The sequence below is a fragment of the Plasmodium yoelii genome (genome assembly GCF_900002385.2).
Source record: "Plasmodium yoelii strain 17X genome assembly, chromosome: 6".
Lineage (NCBI taxonomy): Eukaryota > Apicomplexa > Aconoidasida > Haemosporida > Plasmodiidae > Plasmodium > Plasmodium yoelii.
The window spans coordinates 672588-692569 of NC_036178.2; the positions used below are offsets into that span (position 1 = coordinate 672588).

Sequence of the window (19982 nt, forward strand, 5' to 3'; positions counted from 1 at the left end):
ATGGAAAATAATGCATTTGCACAGAAGATATATTTTAAAGGGTTTAATGAAAGAAAAATAAATTATTTAAAGATTGATAAAAATTCAGAAAATATAAACATATCTAATAATAGTAGTAATATTCCGATGAGAAATATAAGTAATGATAATGAACGTATGCAAATAGGGAAACTTAATGTACAGAATATAAATTCAAATACAAATTTAACACATCAAGGAACTAAAACTATGAATTTCGAAAATGAATATACTAATAATCCAGCCCAAAATAGTCAAAATTTTAACACAGCTCATGGAAATTCTGGATATTCAAATAGTCAATTATTATTTTTGAATAAAAACGTAAATAGTAATGGCAATAGTAATGGCAATGGTAATGGCAATTTAAATAGTGTGTACAATTATAACAAAAATTTAAAAAGCAATGATATTTTAAAGGATAACATATTAAATAAAAATATGTATACTGGTTTTAAACATGGAGATAATAAAATGAATTTTACCAATTTGAATATGAAATCATTTACAAAATCTAGAAATATGAACATCCAAAATGTTAATAATAATTCAAATATTAGTGGAAATACTAAACTCATTCTTCATGATCTTAATTCTGATCATATAGATGTAGGAAATAAAAATAATATAAATGATTCATATATTAATTCATATAAATTAAATATAAATACTGGAAATATACCAGGACATCATCAACATATAAATAACTATGATAATAATGTGATAGATAAAGGAACAAAAAATGATACAATATATAATAATGAAAATCATAACAATATGAATAGTGATAATATATATCTAAATGGCCAAACTAATAATACTTTAAATAGAAATAACATAAAAAGTAATTTAAACAATTTTTTAAATACAAATATTTTGGTAACTAAGCATAGAAATCAGCTTACTAGTGAGCATACACTTAACAGCTTTAATTCAACAAACAATGAAATTATTGGAAACAATAATAGTAATAGTAATAATAATAATAATAGTAATAGTAATAGTAATAGTAATAATAATGCACATTTAAAAATGTATGAAAATGATAATATAAAAATGTTTAAAGGAATTGAGTCTAACAATGATTTGATAATTAATCATATGAATCAAGAAATGTTAGGAAATAATTTTAACACACATACTTCTAATTCTAATATTGGAAATGCGTCTGGGCATTTGGCTAACTATAACAGACCAAACACACACAATGTTAATATGGTTGGCAATATCAACAATAATAACAATATTGGAAATAGCAATATCAATAACACACTAAATAATGTGATGCATAATAAAATGGCAAACCAAATTAGTGGGCATTTAACAAACAATCCCAATATGAAAAATATGACAAATTCGAATAATATGCATATTATAGATACAGATATGAGTAGAGATATTTCAAATCTTAATAAAAATATATTATTAAAACAAACAAATATTAATAATACTGGATCTCATTTAAATATAAATAATTACAATAATACGAATGTATCTCGCACACAACAAAATGTTTCAAACATCTCAAGCATTTCCAAAATGAGCAAAATGTATAATGCAGAAAATAGTAAAATAAGTGTTCGAGGAAATTTAATAAATTTTGAATATTTAAATGATAAAGATAACATAAATGAGTTACAAAAAAATATGATTCTTAATGATAGCTCGTCAAACATGAAAAATTTTTCTATAAATAATGAAAGCATCAATTTTTTAAATAATAAAAATGGAATTGATATGGTAAATAGTGGAAATAATAAAATTAATTATGCATCTGAAATTCAGAATTTTGGAAATACATGTAGTAATATTTCTAGTACCAACATAAATTATAATATGTTAAATACAATGAGAGATGGAGGAAATGAAATAAAAAGAAATGAACAGCTTACATCTAACAATATCGAAGTTTCAAAAAAAAGTGGTATTGGAAATAATATACAAAATATAAATTCGAATAATATAATAACCACAGATAATTATGCAAATTTATTGAAACAAATATGTACTCCAATAAAAAATAGAACAGACACAAATGTTAATAATATTAATAATATTAATAGTGTTAATAGTGTTAATAGTGTTAATAATGTTAATGATAGTCTAATCGGAAACGATTTTGGAGATGCATCAAATGAATATTGTTCAAACGCTGGGAATATAGCACCAGCAATAGATTGTGAAGATCTAGCCACAAAACAAAATAATTTTGATTTTAACTTCCATTTGAATGATGAAAGAGAGATGCAAAGCAATTCCATATTAACAGAAAAACACGCTAGCTCAAATAATAATAGCGGTAAAAATAGCGGTAAAAATAGCGGTAAGAATAGCGGTAATAATGGCGGTAATAATGGCGGTAATAATGGCGGTAATAATGGCGGTAATAATGGCGGTAATAATGGCGGTAAGAATAGCGGTAGTAGCAATATATATGAACTGAAAAAATTAAATTTATATGCTGAAAATAAAAAAAAAAAAGAGAATGAAGAGAATGATGAAAAGACATTTAAAAATAATATTAAAAAAAATAAAACCAAAGTTTTTTTTTATATTAATCCTAAATATATTATAGAACCATTAAAAAGAAAGATATATCAAAATATGTCTGTTTTTATTGAAAATTTAATTAGTGATATTCAAAAAATCGAAAATAAAAATCGTGCGGAAATTTTAGAAAACCTTCACAATACTCCTTGGTTTTGTATGATATTTGATTTTGATGGAATTAGTAAATTATTAAATGTATTTAATAAATATTTAATATATTCTGATTCATTAATTATACCAGATATTCTTATGTCTACTAAATTGCATAATGGAAATTTATCTGGAAATGATGTAGTTAATTCTACAGTATGTGTGAATAATGAAAAAAACGAAAGTAATGATATAAATAATGAATATATGCAAAGTTTTAATTTTTATTTTGAAAAAAATAATAAATTTGATATATTAAATAAAAAAATATATGATTATGAAAATAATATAATTGAAAATGTAGAAAAACTGAATTATTTAAAAGATTTATGTAAATCTCTAAAAAATCAAGTAGATTTAAAAAAAAAAAAATTTTTATTATTATTTGAAAAAGCCAAATTAAAAAATTATATATATAAGAATAAAGATTTGCAAACAATTTTAGATGTAGAAAAAAAATTGTCTAAAAATGTTGAACAATCCAAAATAAATAGTGAATATTATACAATATTTAAAAAAATAAATGATGGTTTAAATTATTTAAAAAAATATTCAAATATAATCATATTAAATAATAGTATGTATAAAGATATATTGAATGAGCAAGAGAGTGGAAACTTTTGTGAATCTTCTATATCAACAGATGAATTAGTATATGAACAAAATTTAAATGATGATCTTGATAATAATAATCATGATGAAGATATAAATAACATGAATATTTCCCCAAGCAATCAAATTAATAAAAGAAACGAAAGTCAAAGTCAAAATAAAAATCAAAATCAAAATCAAAATAATAATGATGATAATAATGATGATAATCTATTTTTTAAAAATAAAAATCCGACATTAAAAGATTATGAACAAGATAAAGAGATTAACAAAAAACGAAAAACTATAAATCAAATCAAAAATTTACAATGGGAAAAAGAAGAAAATGAAGAATGGGTTGATGATTTTTTAGATGATTTTTAGTATAGAATTATTTTTATATTTATCACAAATTATTATACTCTAATTTTTTTTTTTTTAATTTTTTTTATTTGATTTTCATATCTATTTTGCGAATTTATTTCTATAATTTTTTTTTTGTTTAGTAATCCAATTGATGCACAATAAACATCTATGTGTGTGCAATATATGGTTTGTCTTTTTTTTTTTTTTCTAATTGAGTAATATTTATATGCAAATTTTTATTTACCAAAACTATTGACCATGTAAGCCATCCTTATCTGCTTCTGGTCTTTTGCTCTTTTGGATTAATTTTATTTTTTTATCACTTTTTGACATATAATTTTGGTAATCAAATTCGGTAAGACGATTTGTAAATTGTATATTTGCAAGTTTCGTGATTATTGAATTTGTTTTCACGATAATATACCAAAGTGTGCAAGCCCACACATATACATATTATGTATATATATATTATGTATATGTGGGCTTGTTTCAGGATTTTTTTTTTTTTTCAAATATATGAACAGTTTTAAAAAAAATAGAGAAAAGTTAATATGATTTACATGAACATAGTAATAAAAAATATAGTAAATGAAAATGTTAAGATATATGCATTTTTCAAGTTTTATTTTTATATTTTGAAAAGCATACTCCTTGAATTTTTACACAAACTGTTTTGGTATTGTGATTTGATGTTGTTATATTCGTCAATACATAATAATGATAAAAGAATTGGATACGTTGTTATTTTATTTATATATTTTTTCCAATCAGAATTTTCATTCCATTTAATACTGTAATATCCTTGGAGTAACAAATTATATTTACACCCTTTCATAATTGTTGACATATTAATATTAGTATTTTTTAAATTTATTTTATCAATAATTTTTTCTGCATTAATTTGATTTTTATTTCCAAACAATCCTGCAAAATACTGTTCATCTGTATCAAGATCTTTTTCGACACCACATTGGGAGGTTTGCTCGGTATTGTGACTTATTTCATCTTTTGTCTTTTCACTAATGGGATCATTTTTAGATGTGTCAAAAGTGGAATCATTTTTAGATGTATCAAAAGTGGAATCATTTTTAGATGTGCCAAAAGTGGAATCATTTTTAGATGTGTCAAAAGTGGAATCATTTTTAGATGTATCAAAAGTGGGATCATTTTTAGATGTATCAAAAGTGGGATCATGATCCAATTTGATGCGCTTAAAATTTTCGTATTCGTCTTTTTCTTTATTATATGATCGTTTGTCATTTTGCATTTTATCTTTGATAAATATAAACTTCCCATCATGAGTAGAAAACATAGATGTAAATATAAAAAATATTTCTTCATCATTTTGTTCTATTTGTATATCCCATCCTAAAATATATAGAAAGGCTTCTCTAAAACTTTTTATTTGATTTGTATAATAAATTTTAATTACTTCTATTTTCGCCTTAAGATATAAGTTTTCATTTTTTAAATTTTTGATTTGTATTTCATCAATAGAATTCATATTATCAATATCTTTATAAAGAAAAGTTGAATCATTTTTTGTGTCTTTTGTTTCTATTATATTTTTTCCAGTATTTGAAGATGAAGAATTTGCAATAATTTTGGCTTCAAATTGGGCTTTTTTTAGAGCTTCTTTTAAATTTTTTATTGAAAGTTCATTTTTTTCATTATCTTCTTTCCATAAATTATTAATATTGGCTAATTCATTTTCAAGATTTAAAATTTGTTTTTTATAAATTTCAACATGTTCTTTTAAAAAGTTTATTTCTTTTTCATATAATAATAAATCTTGTGTAAATACTTGTATATTTTTTTCTTTTAATTGTGTATTTTCAAAATCTGTTTTATATTTATTTATTTTGTTATTTAATTTTTCTATTAATTTTTCTTTTTCTAAATTATCATTTTCAAAGAAATCTATTTTATATTTATAATTTTTGGCTAATTTTAATAAATTCTCAATTTTATTTTTTTTTATTTCTTCACTATCATTTTCATTATATGTTTCATTCAATAGGTTAGATATATTAGTTGATAAAATTGATTCGATATTTTCCATTTTACAATTATTTTCATTTTCATCATTTTTACTTTCTGATATTGGATTCGTTGAAATGTTTGTATTATTTTTAGTAAAATCAAGAAGGTAATCTTTTTTTAAAAATTCATATTTTTTTTCAAGTCTCATATTTTTATTTTTCAAAATTTTTAATTCAAATTCTTTATCTTCTAAAAGTTGTTTTTGCACTTCTATATCAATAACAATTTTTCTATATTTAACTTCAAGATCTGTTTTCGTAGAATTTGCTTCATTATATTTATTATTTAATTCATTCATTGTTTTTTTTAATGTATCTATATTTATCGATTTACTATTTATATATATTTTTGCAAAATTTGTCCAATCATTTAATTGTGTTTTTAAATTATTATTTTCGATTTGATTATTTATTATAGTATTTTTTAATTCTGTAAGTTTTTTTATATTTTCATTATCTTTATCTTTGTAAACTTCCATTTCTTTTATTTTATTTTCTAATAAATCTATTTTATTTTGAAAATTTGGTATTTGCTTACATTTTTCTTTATATTGTGAACATAAAATAATCATGCTTCTATATTGTTGCCTTTCCTTTGATGTGATTTCATTATTTTTTTTTAGAATTTCGATATTTTCTTTTAATTTTCTAATTTCGATTTTATATTCAATTGTTTGATCTATACTATTTTCATAACATGCTTGCACATTTTTTTCTGATCTTAAATAAATTTTATATTCTTCTATTTTTTTATTTAATACATCTATAATTGAATTTTGTTCTCTTAATTTTTCTTTTAAATTTACAATTTCTGTTATATATATATTTTTATTTTTATTACATTCTTCTATTTTATTTTCTAATTCTACACACTTTTTTTCACTTTCTAATTTTACATTTTTTAATTTATCTTCTAATAGCATAGTAAAATCTTTTAATTTTTTATAACTTTTTTCGATAATACTTCTTTTAATTGTTTCATTTTTTTCTTGTATATTAGTTCCATATTCGTTTACATTTCCATCACTATTTTCTATTTTATTCTCTTTTTTTTTTAGATTATCATTTTCCTCTTTCAATTTTTTACATTCATTTTTAAATATTGATACTAATTTTCTTAATTTAAATATTTCTTCATCCTTGTTTTTATTTCCTATGGATGCTGTTTCATCCTTATTCTCCATTTTTTTATTTTATACTTTCCTATTGGACATGTTTTAAAATATATTTTTTTTTTTTCTCAACTCAATGAGCGTAGGGCCCTGATAATTAGAACCCAACTTGTTGTCGGCAACTTTTAGCTGGAAAGTAGGTGCAACGAATGAAAATAGTAAAGGTAGATGTAAAATCCAGAGGAGCTAGCACCTGGTAATATGGACGATACAGAGGGGCTAGCACCTGGCAATATGAACGATGCAGAGGGTCTAGCACCTGACAATATGGACGATACAGAGGGGCTAGCACCTGGTAATATGGACGATACAGAACATAACCACTACAGGTATTATATTGATATTCGATTGATACATTACTAATTATAAAAATTTGCCACTTTTATAAAATCTTATTATCACGAAAAAATGAAGATGATATATTTTTTTTAAAGTTTTTTAACAAAACAAAATACAAAACATTTGCACATTACAAAAAGATAAGCATGCAAAATATGCCTACTAAAGGAACTAGCCCAAAAGTATGCACGTATATACATACATATATTATGTACTTGTTTATATTTTATCAATTATATATACTTATATTTCTGTATATTAATCATTTAAAAAAAATGTATACATAAATATGAATAACACTTGAAATTTTAAACAAAAACAATTTTGAGAAAATGGAAATTATTTTTATTTATGATCAAATTTGGAATTAAGAATGATGCAAAGTAATAAAATAAAGATACTATATGCACTAGCCCTATTATATAGGAATTGTTTATGATTTTATTTTATTTTAATAATAGCATAAAAAAATAAAATAAAAAAAATATAAATAATAAATAATAAATATCATATATATATAATGTAGGGAAAAGAAAGTTAAGGATTAATTTTTCCTTTTTTATTTTTTATATATGCATATTTCTTACATGAATAAATAAGAGCAAATTCTATATCTATCTTTTAAGTTAATCACGAAAAAATTAAAAATAAGGAAATAAATTGTTCCCAAAAAAATATATTAATTGTTTAAAAAAATGTGTATTGATATGTTTTTTTTTTTTTCTTTCTTTCTTTTTCTCTTCACTTGCTTTCATTTTTTATTGCATGGTTAATATAATTAAAAATAGTGAATATGTCTATAAAGCAATATTATTATATATATTTTTTTTAAAAGACTTAATTGGAATTTTACTTAAATAATTATATAAACTATAATATAGATAAAGGATATATTAAACCTTATATGCATATTTATCTTTTATATAAATATTTTTTTTTTTATTTATTTTGTATAACATATAAATTTTCCTAAATTGTAAAGCACATAGAATAAAGGGGTATATATAATATCTTTTACTTTCTTTTTTTAAAAAAAGCAAAAAATTAAGGAAATATTTCATCTAATTAGAAACTTATTTTATATATCTATATATAACTACCTTAAAGACAAAAAAAAATATATATATATATACATACATATTATTAAGTTCATTTTTTCTTAATCACATAAATATATATTGTTCCATTCCTTTGTCCTTTTTAATATGTATTAACAATAGACTGAAATATATGGTTTTCCTTTTTGTAATATATTTAAAAATTGAATAACAACAATAAATTAATAGTAGTAATAGTTATAATAAAGTTGAATAAATAAAAGACTTGTGTTGGCGAAAAATAGAAATTATACCTTATGATGTAAACAAAAAAAAATAACGTTTTATCTATTCATTCTTTTACTAATTAATTTCTAATAATATTTAAAACACACATTTTAAAATATATATACAATTTTTAAGACAATAAGAGTATCCTTAATTCAAACATATAAAATTATGTGTTCCACTTTTTTCTTGCACTTTCTCTTTCTTTTTTTGTAACAGTCTAGCTATTTGGTCTTTTTTTATGCACGTGCAGGTATATTATTGAAAAAAATATATATACATAATTTTTGTGTATTATTTATAATTTTCTAAAGATTATGTACACCCATTTCTACATGCACGTGCATGTATGTACATTACGTGTACATGTATATGGGTATTTATATTTTTTTTTTTTTGTGTGTGTGTGTGCGTTCTTTTTGGTCTTATTCACCATGCATTTATACTTAATCCTAGAATGGTTCAAATGTTCTAAATTTATTCATTGCATGATAAATGATTTAGCATACTTTTTTGTTTATGATAATTCATGATTTTTTATATTTTTTTAAGTGATAAAAATTTGTTATATTATTATAGAATTCTATAATTGGTACATGATAAAAATATTAACACACTTATGTAGCTAGCTTTTTTTTTTAATCTAGCTAAATTAAAAGGGAGAAAAAAAATATGCAAAAAGCATTTATTATTCTCCCTAACTATAAAAACACGTTTTTTGTTTGTGTTAAATAAATTTTATCACAACAAAAACTACATTTTAGAGAAGGTGTCTACATATATATACGTTTATACGTATATATATGCATATATATTATTTTTTTTTTCTTCTCTTATTTTTGTTAATATTCTTGTTACCCGGCAAATTTCGGTTATTGTTGTTGTTTGTATGGTCATATTTGATTGTTTTGTTTTAATTTATATATTATTCCATTGTGTTTTATTTTGTCGTATTTTTAAGATAAAATTTTCCTAAATTTGAGAAATTAAAACGCGATTTATTTTGTATCATTTCAAAGCAAAAAAAAATATAAATATCATAAAAGGTAACAAAATGAATTCTAAGAAAATCGAAGAACTGGATAAAACAACTAACCATTTAAACAATAGTAGAAATAATATGTCTAGTTGCACATTTATGGAAAAAGGTGATGAAGGCAATATTCTTAATTCAGCTATTCTCAAAATGAATAATACTGAAAAAAATATATCTTTCCAGACAATAGACGAAGAAATAAAAAACAAAAATAAAACAAATAATGTACTATTCGAGTATGGAGAAAAAGAAAAGTATTGTTTTAATGAATTATTATATACAGAGCAAAATGGCTTTATTAATATAATTGAAAAAGAAGATAAACCAATTCAAGAAATATTAAGAGATGATAAAAAAGATAATTATGAGGTGGATAGTTCCAAGTTAGATAGAATGAATCCATGTTTATCATCACAAAAAATTGAAGAAGAATATAACGATGGAAATAATTATAATGTCAATGAAGATATAATCAATGGTGATAATTCTGTACTTAACTCTGACGAAAATAATGAAGACTCTAAATGCGAATGCGCATTTTTTATTAGTAAATGTGACTATGAGAAAGATTCGGATGCTAACACAAGTAGCCACAAAAAATGTTGTAAAGATTCAGAGGAAAATGTAAATTATAATAATGGCAATAATAATAATAGCAATAATAATAATAGAAACAATAGCAATAGCAATAATAGCAATAATTTATTATTAGGCATATCTGAAAATAAGGACGCATTAATAAAATGTGATAAAATATGTGAGAGAAGTTACTACTCAACATCAGCATCTACAGTTTTAGCTAGCAACGAGAATGAACAGAATTTGCAAAATATAAGTAGTTATGAAACAGTTAGTTCAATGAATGAAAAAATAAAATTGAATGGTAATGGTAAATATGAAAAATTGGAAAAAGAGGACACCGAAATTATGAATAAAGAAACAAATGTTATTAACCCCCAAGATTATTCTATACATGATATTGGTACATATAGGGATGAATGTATTAGCTATTTAAATAAAATAAAAGATATTCCTCATAATATCGGAAATCAAATTAATAATTATCAAAATAATAATATTATAGACAATAACAATTTTAAAGATAAAAGTTATTTAATACATGAAAATGATTTTTTCGATGGGGAAACAAAAAAAAAAAATATTTTACAAAATTACTTTTTAGTAAATAATATCAATGAAATTAATGCAAATGAAGATATGAGCAATGGAAATGATCATCTTAAAAATATTGGAGCCGTTGTTTCTGGTCTAGCTGATATAATAGAAGAGGATACGATACAAAAGAAAATAAATATAAGTGAGAATTGTAAAATCGAAGAAAATATTAACATGAATATTAATGATCATAATAAAAACGCATTATTTAACTTTAATATGAACAGACATCTATTTAATGACAAACAAGGGGATGAAAATATGTATAAAACAAATTTGAATACTGAAAATAATAAATCGATCAATATAATTAACAGTATGAACAAAGATGTTTATGAACAAAATTCTGGTGATATTCATACCCAAGTTGAAAATATAAATAACATAGAACAAACAAGAAACAATATTATTGAAAATAATATGATGATGATTCAGGGTTCAGATAATTTGAGATTTACAACATTGAATTGTATTAATGATGATACAAATATAATGAAATGTAAGAGAAAAATAAAGAATGATGAAAATAGAGAAAATAAAATGATTAAAACGGATCAAAAAAATATAAAAATGAAAAATGAATTGGATGAAGATGATAAAGACGAACTATATAATATTCCAGATAAAAAAAGGAGAAAGAAAAATAAAAAAAAAAAAAAAAAAAAAATTCCAGGAAGAGTGTATAAAGTAATTGTAAGAGGCAAAGAATGTTGGAGAGCTGAATGGATTGTCCAAAAAAATCAAGAAAATATTGAAAATGAAAAAGAGGAAAACAAAATGGATACATATTCTATAATGAAGTTAGAAAATACAAAAGATGTTGATAAAAATGTAAATAAAATGAATGCATCAAATTTCCAAAAAAAAAGTAAACAATTTTCAGTATCAGTATATGGTTATGAAAATGCAAGATTGTTTGCATTATTTGAATTAATAAAATATAATTCAGTTCCTGATAGTTTAAAAGAAGAAGCAAGTATATGTATTCATAATATTAAAAAAAATATTATGAATTCAGAAAATTCATCAAATAAATCATTTAGTGGTCATTTTTTACAATTTCTATTGGCTGATGAAAATAATGAATATTCTTCTTTGCTTTATAAAAAATTAGAAGATAATGTTATTCAAAATGTTAACAAATATAGTATCCATGAAATGAATAATATAAATCGAATTAATTTATTTCAACCTCAAGGGAAAGAAAACGGGTTTAGAAATGAAAAAAATTTCACTCCTCAATATGATAATGAAAATGGACATGGAAATAATATGCTAGATGGAACCATTTGGAACGTTCAGAATAATGAAAGAGATTTATTTTATAACAATAATAATAGCAATCATAATAGCAATAATAACAATAATAATAAATGCAGAAATGATTATTATTATAACAATTCCAATGATATACTTAAAATGAAAAAAGAAAATAATGAAAAATTAACAACTTTTAATGATAATCATTTTTATAATAAAGCTAATTATATTAACAGATATAATAATCCATATATTAGTAATAATAACCCTTCTATTCATAACTTAAACAATTTAGTATACAACATAAATTCTTATGATTTCAACCCAATGCATATTAGAAATGGGTATGGAAATGATAACAATTCTACAATAAATATATCTAGCCAAAATTCTAATTATAATCGAAATTTTGGCGAAGAAAAGGATATACAAAAAAAAAAAAACTTTTTCAATATAAATAATACACGAAAATATGTTGGAGATATAAATAATAAACCAATAGATGGGTTTAAACAAAACCTTTTTGAAAAGGTTCTCAACAATTTAGAGAACAAAATGGGAAACAACAATCTATATAATTACAATTCAGTTGATCATCATATAAATTCTAAAGTAAAATCAACTTATTCATACAACAATGATAATATTCCGAGTGACCTAACCAATACTACAACTATGATTAGTCATGGGGCTAATAATAATCAAATAAATAATGAAAATGAAATACGAAATTCTCAACAAATTTTACATGACAATTTATTAGTGTACAGAAATTTTATGAATCAAACTCCATGTGACATTGGCAATGTTGATAAGAATAGTGAAAACGATCGAGCTGAAAAAATGGCTTCCAATTTTGAAGGGGCATTTTTAAATAAAGGCAACATTGGGTTTAAGCAGAGTGCCAATTTTAACCCGTTTCTTGGAAGAAATGTGAGCAACATAAACACCTAGTTACAGTGTTCCAAAAAATGAGAAATAAAAAATAAATGAGAAATAAATGAGAAATATATGAGAACAAAATAAGAAATAGTAAGATGAGAAAAAGACACACGAAATAGTGTTTAAAAAACGGGTGCGTAAACGCAAATTTGCGCTTATTCGATATACATGAATTGACATGACGATACTCAAAACAAGTAGGTGTGTAAATTTAGTTTGTGAAAAAAAATATTGGCTAGTTGTTTTTTATTTTATAGCTAGCTAATGTTTACCCTATTATGTGAGTAAATACGTGGGTAATATACATGCATTTCGAGAAATATACTTATGTGATATGTATTTATTATATTGCAATTCATCTTAAGATGTATTATCGTTTTTTTAATGGCATTTATATCACGATATTTTTCATTTGGACACAAAAAAATGCACACACACATAAACAAGTTTTTTTTTTTTTTTTTTGTGCAAATTTTTCTGAACGTTCAGAAAAAAAATAAAACAATTTGAGAATGTTAAAAAATTCCATAATTCATTTTAGCTATATATACCTCCAAATGCTCATGATCTCTATGCTTATTTTTCAATCGCTCTGATAAAATATTTCCATAAGTTTGTGTTTCTTCATATTTAAATGGTACTTTTATATGTTCTAAATTATTTAATGCTGAAAATATATTATCATTAAATAGTTCAATTTGTTTTATTATTTTATTAAAATCGGTTTTGTTATAATTTTCTTCAAATTTTATAAGTAATTGTTTATTTTCTTTAATTTTATCAATAGTATCATCAACACTTATATTGTTTGTTATTGTATTAACATCCTGAACATTGTTATAAGGATTTCTTGGTATTGTATGAACAGGTAAGCATGTTAAATTATATAGATTGCTATTTAGATTTGTAATAGATTGAATTAAATTTACACAATAAGATTTCATATCATTTATTAATTTGGCATATGGTAAATTATTTCGAATGTCAAAATTTTCTTTCATAGAAACAGTTGTAATATATAAAATATTTGCTAATTTATTGGCAATATTATTAATTTTAATTTCGACATTTTCATTTTCATCTTCCTCTTTTCTATTTTCATATAGTTCATTCATATTGTTTTTATTTTATAATTATACAATGATCTAATTTTATATTGAACTAAAAATACCTCAACAGTTTTCCTTAAAATTTATGATTGACTTTGGTATCAAATTGGCAGAGATCTACAAAATAGCCGAGAAAGTGTAAAAAAAAAAAAAAAAAAAAAAAAAAATATATTATATATATATATATACATATAGTGTAAATTTTCCAATTTTATAGAAATGGGCAAAAACTACAAATCCATTGTTTAATTATAATGTTAAATAGTTAACAATTTTAGATATGCAAAAAAAAAAAAAAAAAAAAAAAAAAGTCGCCTTCTCTTTGCGTTCATGAAGATCTATTATAAGGCATAATGGCGATACGTGTAAAAAAAAAGCGACATTTTTTTCAAATTTTTCAGTTTTTTCAAATTTTTCAATTTTTTCAGTTTTTTCAAATTTAATTAGGTTTAATTATAGTGTAAAAATTGATCAATTTAATTACGAGCAAAGGGACCAAAAAATGTAAAAGTTAAACAGAATAAAAAAAAAATGTGCAAATATTAAAAAATTTTATGCAAAAAAACAAGAGAAAAAAAAATAGTTTAGAGGAAATGGGGCTAGGGCTTTTTGCATACACATTTTATAGGCTATGTAAAAGAATCATGATTATTTTTAAATTTTATGGAATATATAAAATAATTTTGAAGTTTTTTTTTTTTAATCGAATAACGTAATGCAAATTTATCGTTTGTTAATTTACCAAATAAAAAGAAAAAAAGAATACCACTTTTTCTAAAATTGGTTATTTCAACAATTGGTAAAAAATATTTATAAATATAAGGAATATTATGTTTTAATAAAAATTTGATAGCTTTTATATATTTATTTTTTTGTTTATCATTAATAATAAAATCATTTTTTTTTAGATAACGAATGTGTATATTAAATTTTTCATTTTTTTTTTTTTTTCGTTTTTTAATAAATAAATAAGCATTTTTTGTTTTGTTTTTTTCAATATCAAAACTTTTTTTATTTATTCTTTTTATTTTTGCTGAAATATTATCATGAATAAATATATTCGAATTTTTGTCTTTATACTCTTCTATTCCATTTGAAGCTTCGCCAATGTGGTTATTTACAATACAGAACAGGTTTTTATTTACAACAATTTTATTTTTCCCATTTATATTTATAATTTTTATTTTTTTATAATCTGTTTCGCTTTCGGCTTTGTTTGCTTCATTTTCGGCGTTGCTTGATACGCTTAAATGATTACATGCTATACGTTTCTGGAAATGTTTGTTTCTCAAATTGTTAGTTGTAAATAAATATAATTCATTATATATTTGATCAATAAGAGAATAATTTAGATTCATTTGAATATTACTTTTTATAATGTTATATAGAATCTGAATTCTAGTCAATTTTGATGGGAGAGTTAAAAATTCATAAAAATTGAAAATCTTTAAAAAAATGTTATTTTTATATAATAATTTATTAATTTGTATTATATTATTAACATTTATATTAAAAAAAAAATGTTTATATAAATTATTTTGCATTTTTATATATTCGGTAATAAAAAAATTATTTGTTTTATTTTTTATGTCATCTGAAATATAATATTTATTTTTTAGATAGATATAAAATATATTATTATGAAATTCTAAGTGTTTATCTATGTTTTTTATTTGGGATAATAAATTTGTTAGTCTTTTATTTAATGAGGAATGAGCGTATATGTTTGCATTTTCCAACTCGCCTTCTTCATTTTTTGCATTCTCCACCTCGCCTTGCTCATTTTTTTCTTTATCTTTTTTAAAAATGAGAGAAATGGTTGGTATTAAAATGTTTCTAATAAAATTTCGTGAACTGTGCAACTTTTGATTTGATATGTCATATTTCCATTTTTTTTGAATCGCATACATATAGTTGTAAATATGTATTTTATTTAATTTAATAAATGGTCTATATAATAAACAATTTTTAAAATAAGTTAAAAAATTGATTCCTTTTAGATTTTTAATATATATTCCTCTAAAAAAATGAAATAAAATTGTCTCATTATTATCATTTTGATGATGTCCTATAAATATAAGAGATTTTATTTTTTTACTATTTTTTATAAATTCATTTTTTTTAAAAAAAAAATTTGAAAAATAATTAGGAATTTTTTTATAATTTTTTAATAAAACATTACACACATTTTTTTTATACACTTTTTTAAGATATATATTTATATCATTTAAATATTCACTATATTTATAATTTTTTCCATTTTCAAAATCACAAATAGGGTCATTTCCATTTTTATCTTCATTCAAATTTCTAAGATCTTTTATTTTTTCATTATAAATTTTATTTGTTACCTCAATATATGCATTTCGTCTCCACAATCTAGATATTAATAAAAAATTGTTTTGCAGTTTTGTTTTGTTTAATCGATTTGTACCAGATGTGGTTCTACCAGATGTGCTTCTACCAACTGTACTTTGCCCCTTGGCTTTTATGATATTCCTTTTTGTTAAAACCTTAGTGGCAAATTTTAAGTTATATAATTTACAAATATGTTTTAAAAATTTTTTTTCATGGGCACACTCAATTCTGGTTTGATGATCACAATATAAAACTGTTATTTTGTTTAAGATGTTAAGGAAAAATTGGACTTTATTTTTCCACAAAGGTTCGCTACTACTACTACTGCTATCATTACCAACATGGCTTGCATTTGCTATCTTTTCGTGAACAAGATTATATATATCTTCATCCTTATAAAAATATACATTTTTGATTTTGTCTAAAATATCTAAATAATTTAAATGGTCTTTATATAATAATATTATTATTATTTTATAGATTGTAAAAATAAATGAATATAAAAGAGACAAAGAATCTACACCTCCACTTACACTGAAGATTATATATTTATCTTTTTTTAAAAAATAAAAAAAGTATCTATTTATTAAAAGAGATGCCCAATAAATTTCAACTTGCTGTATTGCTTCATCTATCAAATTATTTTTTTCTTTTATTTTGTAATCTTTATATGTATTACTATAAATATTGAAAACATCTTTAGGTTTTTCCCATTTTGTAAATAACAATGAATTATATTTTGTTATATTTTCTAATTCTTTATTTTTTATATCATTTTCTATATTTATAAATGAGCAAAATTTTTTTAAAAATATTTCATTATGTGTTTTCCATTCCTTAAAAAGATTGGTAACTTTATTTTGTTCCTTATTATTTCCATTAATTGTTATTATTTTTTTTTTTTTTTTTTTTTTTAATATATCTTTTAATAATTTTTCACCTTTATTAAAAATTAGTTCATGAATATTTTTCTCTGTTTTTAAATAGACATGATGTTTATGATTGGTTATTTTTTTTAAGATCCCTGGATTTAAAAATGTATAAATTTTATTTCCATTTTTTCGTATTTTTAAGCTTTTTACATAATTCCAACAAATCGATAAAATCGAAAAAATCAATAAGATTGGGGTCAAACGCATTTATCTTTTACCAACATTTGTTATACTACTACATATGTTTATGCTTCTTTGCATTATAATTTCACAAAATTCTTTATATTTACATTGCTACAAATAAAAAAACACACATTTATATACATCATAATACGTTCATATTTATTTCCAATTCAAATTTCCAAATATTTATTCTCCTTGACCTAACATCTTAAGATGTATCAAACAAAATTAATACCTACCCACAGTATCAGATATATATATATATATATTTTTTTTAAGTAACAGAAAATTTCAAACAAATTGCTTCAAAAATGGGTAAGCAAGCAGAAAAAAAAGCAGAAAAAAAAGCAGAAAAAAAAGCAGAAAAAAAAACAGAAAAAAAAACAGGAAAAAAATGATATATGAATTACAAGTGCAAAACAAATAACATTATTTTTATATTTTTTTACTTTTTTATTTTTTACTTTTTATTTTTTACTTTTTATTTTTTACTTTTTACTTTTTACTTTTTACTTTTTATTTTTTACAAAAGTCGGGGGCCTACTTTTATTTGCATACATACATGAATATGCTTATATTTGCCATTGTGAAATATTCCTATATTTAAGATTAGCGACATTCCCTATTCTGTTTTTTTTTGACGCAAACTCGCGTAGGCAACCCTATCAGATTCGCTTAAAATTGTTCAGAACTAAAATGAAAAAAAGAGAGTAATTTCATGCATTTCTTATACCATTTTATAATTTAGATGCAGAATGGAAAAAAAGGAAAAGAACAATTTCACAAATTTCTTGGATGAAAATGAAAAGAATAACTATGTGAAATGTGAAATGATAAAAAGTATGAACAAAGAAGGAAAAGAAATACTTATAAAAATGTTAAAAATAAAAGAAAATATAATATATGATAATATATTAAATATAAATATATCAATTAAAAATATCTGGATATACATGGATTTACAATGTACATTCTCTTTAAATGATTTAATATTAGTTTCGCGAACTTTTAAAAATACAGAAATAATATATGATGATATTAGTTTTGAAGATAATGAAAAAAAAGAAAAAACAAATGAATCCATATTTGATGAAGAAAAAAAACCAAAAAATATTTTTCTATATTTTCAAAATTATAAAATTAGAAAAAATGTAGTTAAAATTTTTTTTCCAAAAAGTCACACAGTTTGTTTTATTCACAAAAATGGATCAATACATATTCATGGCTCATTGGTATTAAAAAAACTTTTACTATTATTAATAAAAGTTGTTAAAAAAATAAAATATAAAACGTTTTGGAAATATACTAAATCATTAAATATGATAGAAGATACTAAAACACAAAGTACATCTACTTCTGTCTCTTTTATTAATAATAATTCAAATCAACAAATTGAAGCAATAGATCCAGAACATTCTTCATCATATTTAAATAAAATAGACATGTTACCAAATGGTTCGAAAAAATCGAATGAAATTATAGATAATTGTGAAAATGTTATCAAAGAAATAAAAAATAAGATAGATAAATTAAAACCTTTGAAAAATTGTAATACTACTTTTGATGAGCTAAATAATAAAATTGAAAAAAAAATCGACCAAAACTACATGAACAGTCATAAAAATTCTGAAAAAAGTGACTTTTTATGTTTTGAAGAAAAGGAAGAAAATGTTTTGTTGGTGAATAATGATAATGTCAAACAAAATAAAGAAGAAAATTTAAATTTTTTGAAAAAAAATATCGAAATAAATATAAAAAAAGAAATAAGAAATAATTTAAATTTTGAAAATATTCCTATAAATAATCAATGGAATATTAATAAAATTAGTAAAAAAATTATGTACAAATTTAATATACATAATAAATGGACATATACAATTCGTGATGATGTAATTTTTGATATGACCAAATTTAATATTAAACAATTAGTATGTGTTTTTAAAATTAAATTAAAACATTTTGATATAACACGAATTTACAATTATATTGAATTTAAAAATATATTAACTGATATTAATAATATTATATATATAAAAATTGATCAAAAATTTTTAAATAAATTAATTTCACAAACAAATTTAGAAAATTTTGTTAAAAATAATTTTATACAAAACTATCATATAAATAATAAAAATTCAGTTAGAACTGTTTTGTTATTTAGTTCTGGAAAAGTTGTCATTTATTCTTGTAAGGCTATTCATGAAGTTTTGTCTATTTCAAGATTTGTTGTAAATACCTTAAAACGAAATAATAACATCATCTTAGAATAGTTTGCAATATAACCAAATTAACTTTTCCTTTTTTTTAGTAACTTTTTAGTAACTTTTATGGATGTGAAATTCACACAGTGTGTGTACATGCTTCATATATAATTTTAGTTGCATAAATATATGCACACATTTTTTTGACCAATAAGCTATTTGTATATATATT

General features: G+C 21.6%; 6 protein-coding genes across 6 annotated transcripts; 3 read left to right on the plus strand and 3 right to left on the minus strand.

Moving 5' to 3' along the window:
- PY17X_0614700 (uncharacterized protein) lies at positions 1 to 3693 on the plus strand (the record flags this gene model as incomplete). The annotated part of the gene is made up of 1 exon (XM_719260.2): positions 1 to 3693. One exon carries the CDS (start codon positions 1 to 3, stop codon positions 3691 to 3693), a length of 3693 nt encoding a protein of 1230 aa, XP_724353.2.
- Positions 3694 to 4303: 610 nt separating this feature from the next.
- On the minus strand, positions 4304 to 6901 carry PY17X_0614800 (conserved Plasmodium protein, unknown function; the record flags this gene model as incomplete). Its single annotated transcript, XM_719259.2, has 1 exon — positions 4304 to 6901. The coding sequence occupies one exon, from the start codon at positions 6899 to 6901 to the stop codon at positions 4304 to 4306; it is 2598 nt and encodes an 865-aa protein (XP_724352.2).
- A 2706-nt stretch (positions 6902 to 9607) lies between these two features.
- On the plus strand, positions 9608 to 12979 carry PY17X_0614900 (conserved Plasmodium protein, unknown function; the record flags this gene model as incomplete). Its single annotated transcript, XM_720145.1, has 1 exon — positions 9608 to 12979. One exon carries the CDS (start codon positions 9608 to 9610, stop codon positions 12977 to 12979), a length of 3372 nt encoding a protein of 1123 aa, XP_725238.1.
- Positions 12980 to 13482: 503 nt separating this feature from the next.
- PY17X_0615000 (mediator of RNA polymerase II transcription subunit 8, putative) lies at positions 13483 to 14082 on the minus strand (the record flags this gene model as incomplete). The annotated part of the gene is made up of 1 exon (XM_720146.1): positions 13483 to 14082. One exon carries the CDS (start codon positions 14080 to 14082, stop codon positions 13483 to 13485), a length of 600 nt encoding a protein of 199 aa, XP_725239.1.
- Positions 14083 to 14705: 623 nt separating this feature from the next.
- On the minus strand, positions 14706 to 17573 carry PY17X_0615100 (PP-loop family protein, putative; the record flags this gene model as incomplete). Its single annotated transcript, XM_720147.3, has 1 exon — positions 14706 to 17573. The coding sequence occupies one exon, from the start codon at positions 17571 to 17573 to the stop codon at positions 14706 to 14708; it is 2868 nt and encodes a 955-aa protein (XP_725240.3).
- Positions 17574 to 18304: 731 nt separating this feature from the next.
- Positions 18305 to 19819, plus strand: PY17X_0615200 (conserved Plasmodium protein, unknown function; the record flags this gene model as incomplete). The annotated part of the gene is made up of 1 exon (XM_720148.1): positions 18305 to 19819. One exon carries the CDS (start codon positions 18305 to 18307, stop codon positions 19817 to 19819), a length of 1515 nt encoding a protein of 504 aa, XP_725241.1.
- Positions 19820 to 19982: the final 163 nt, after the last annotated feature.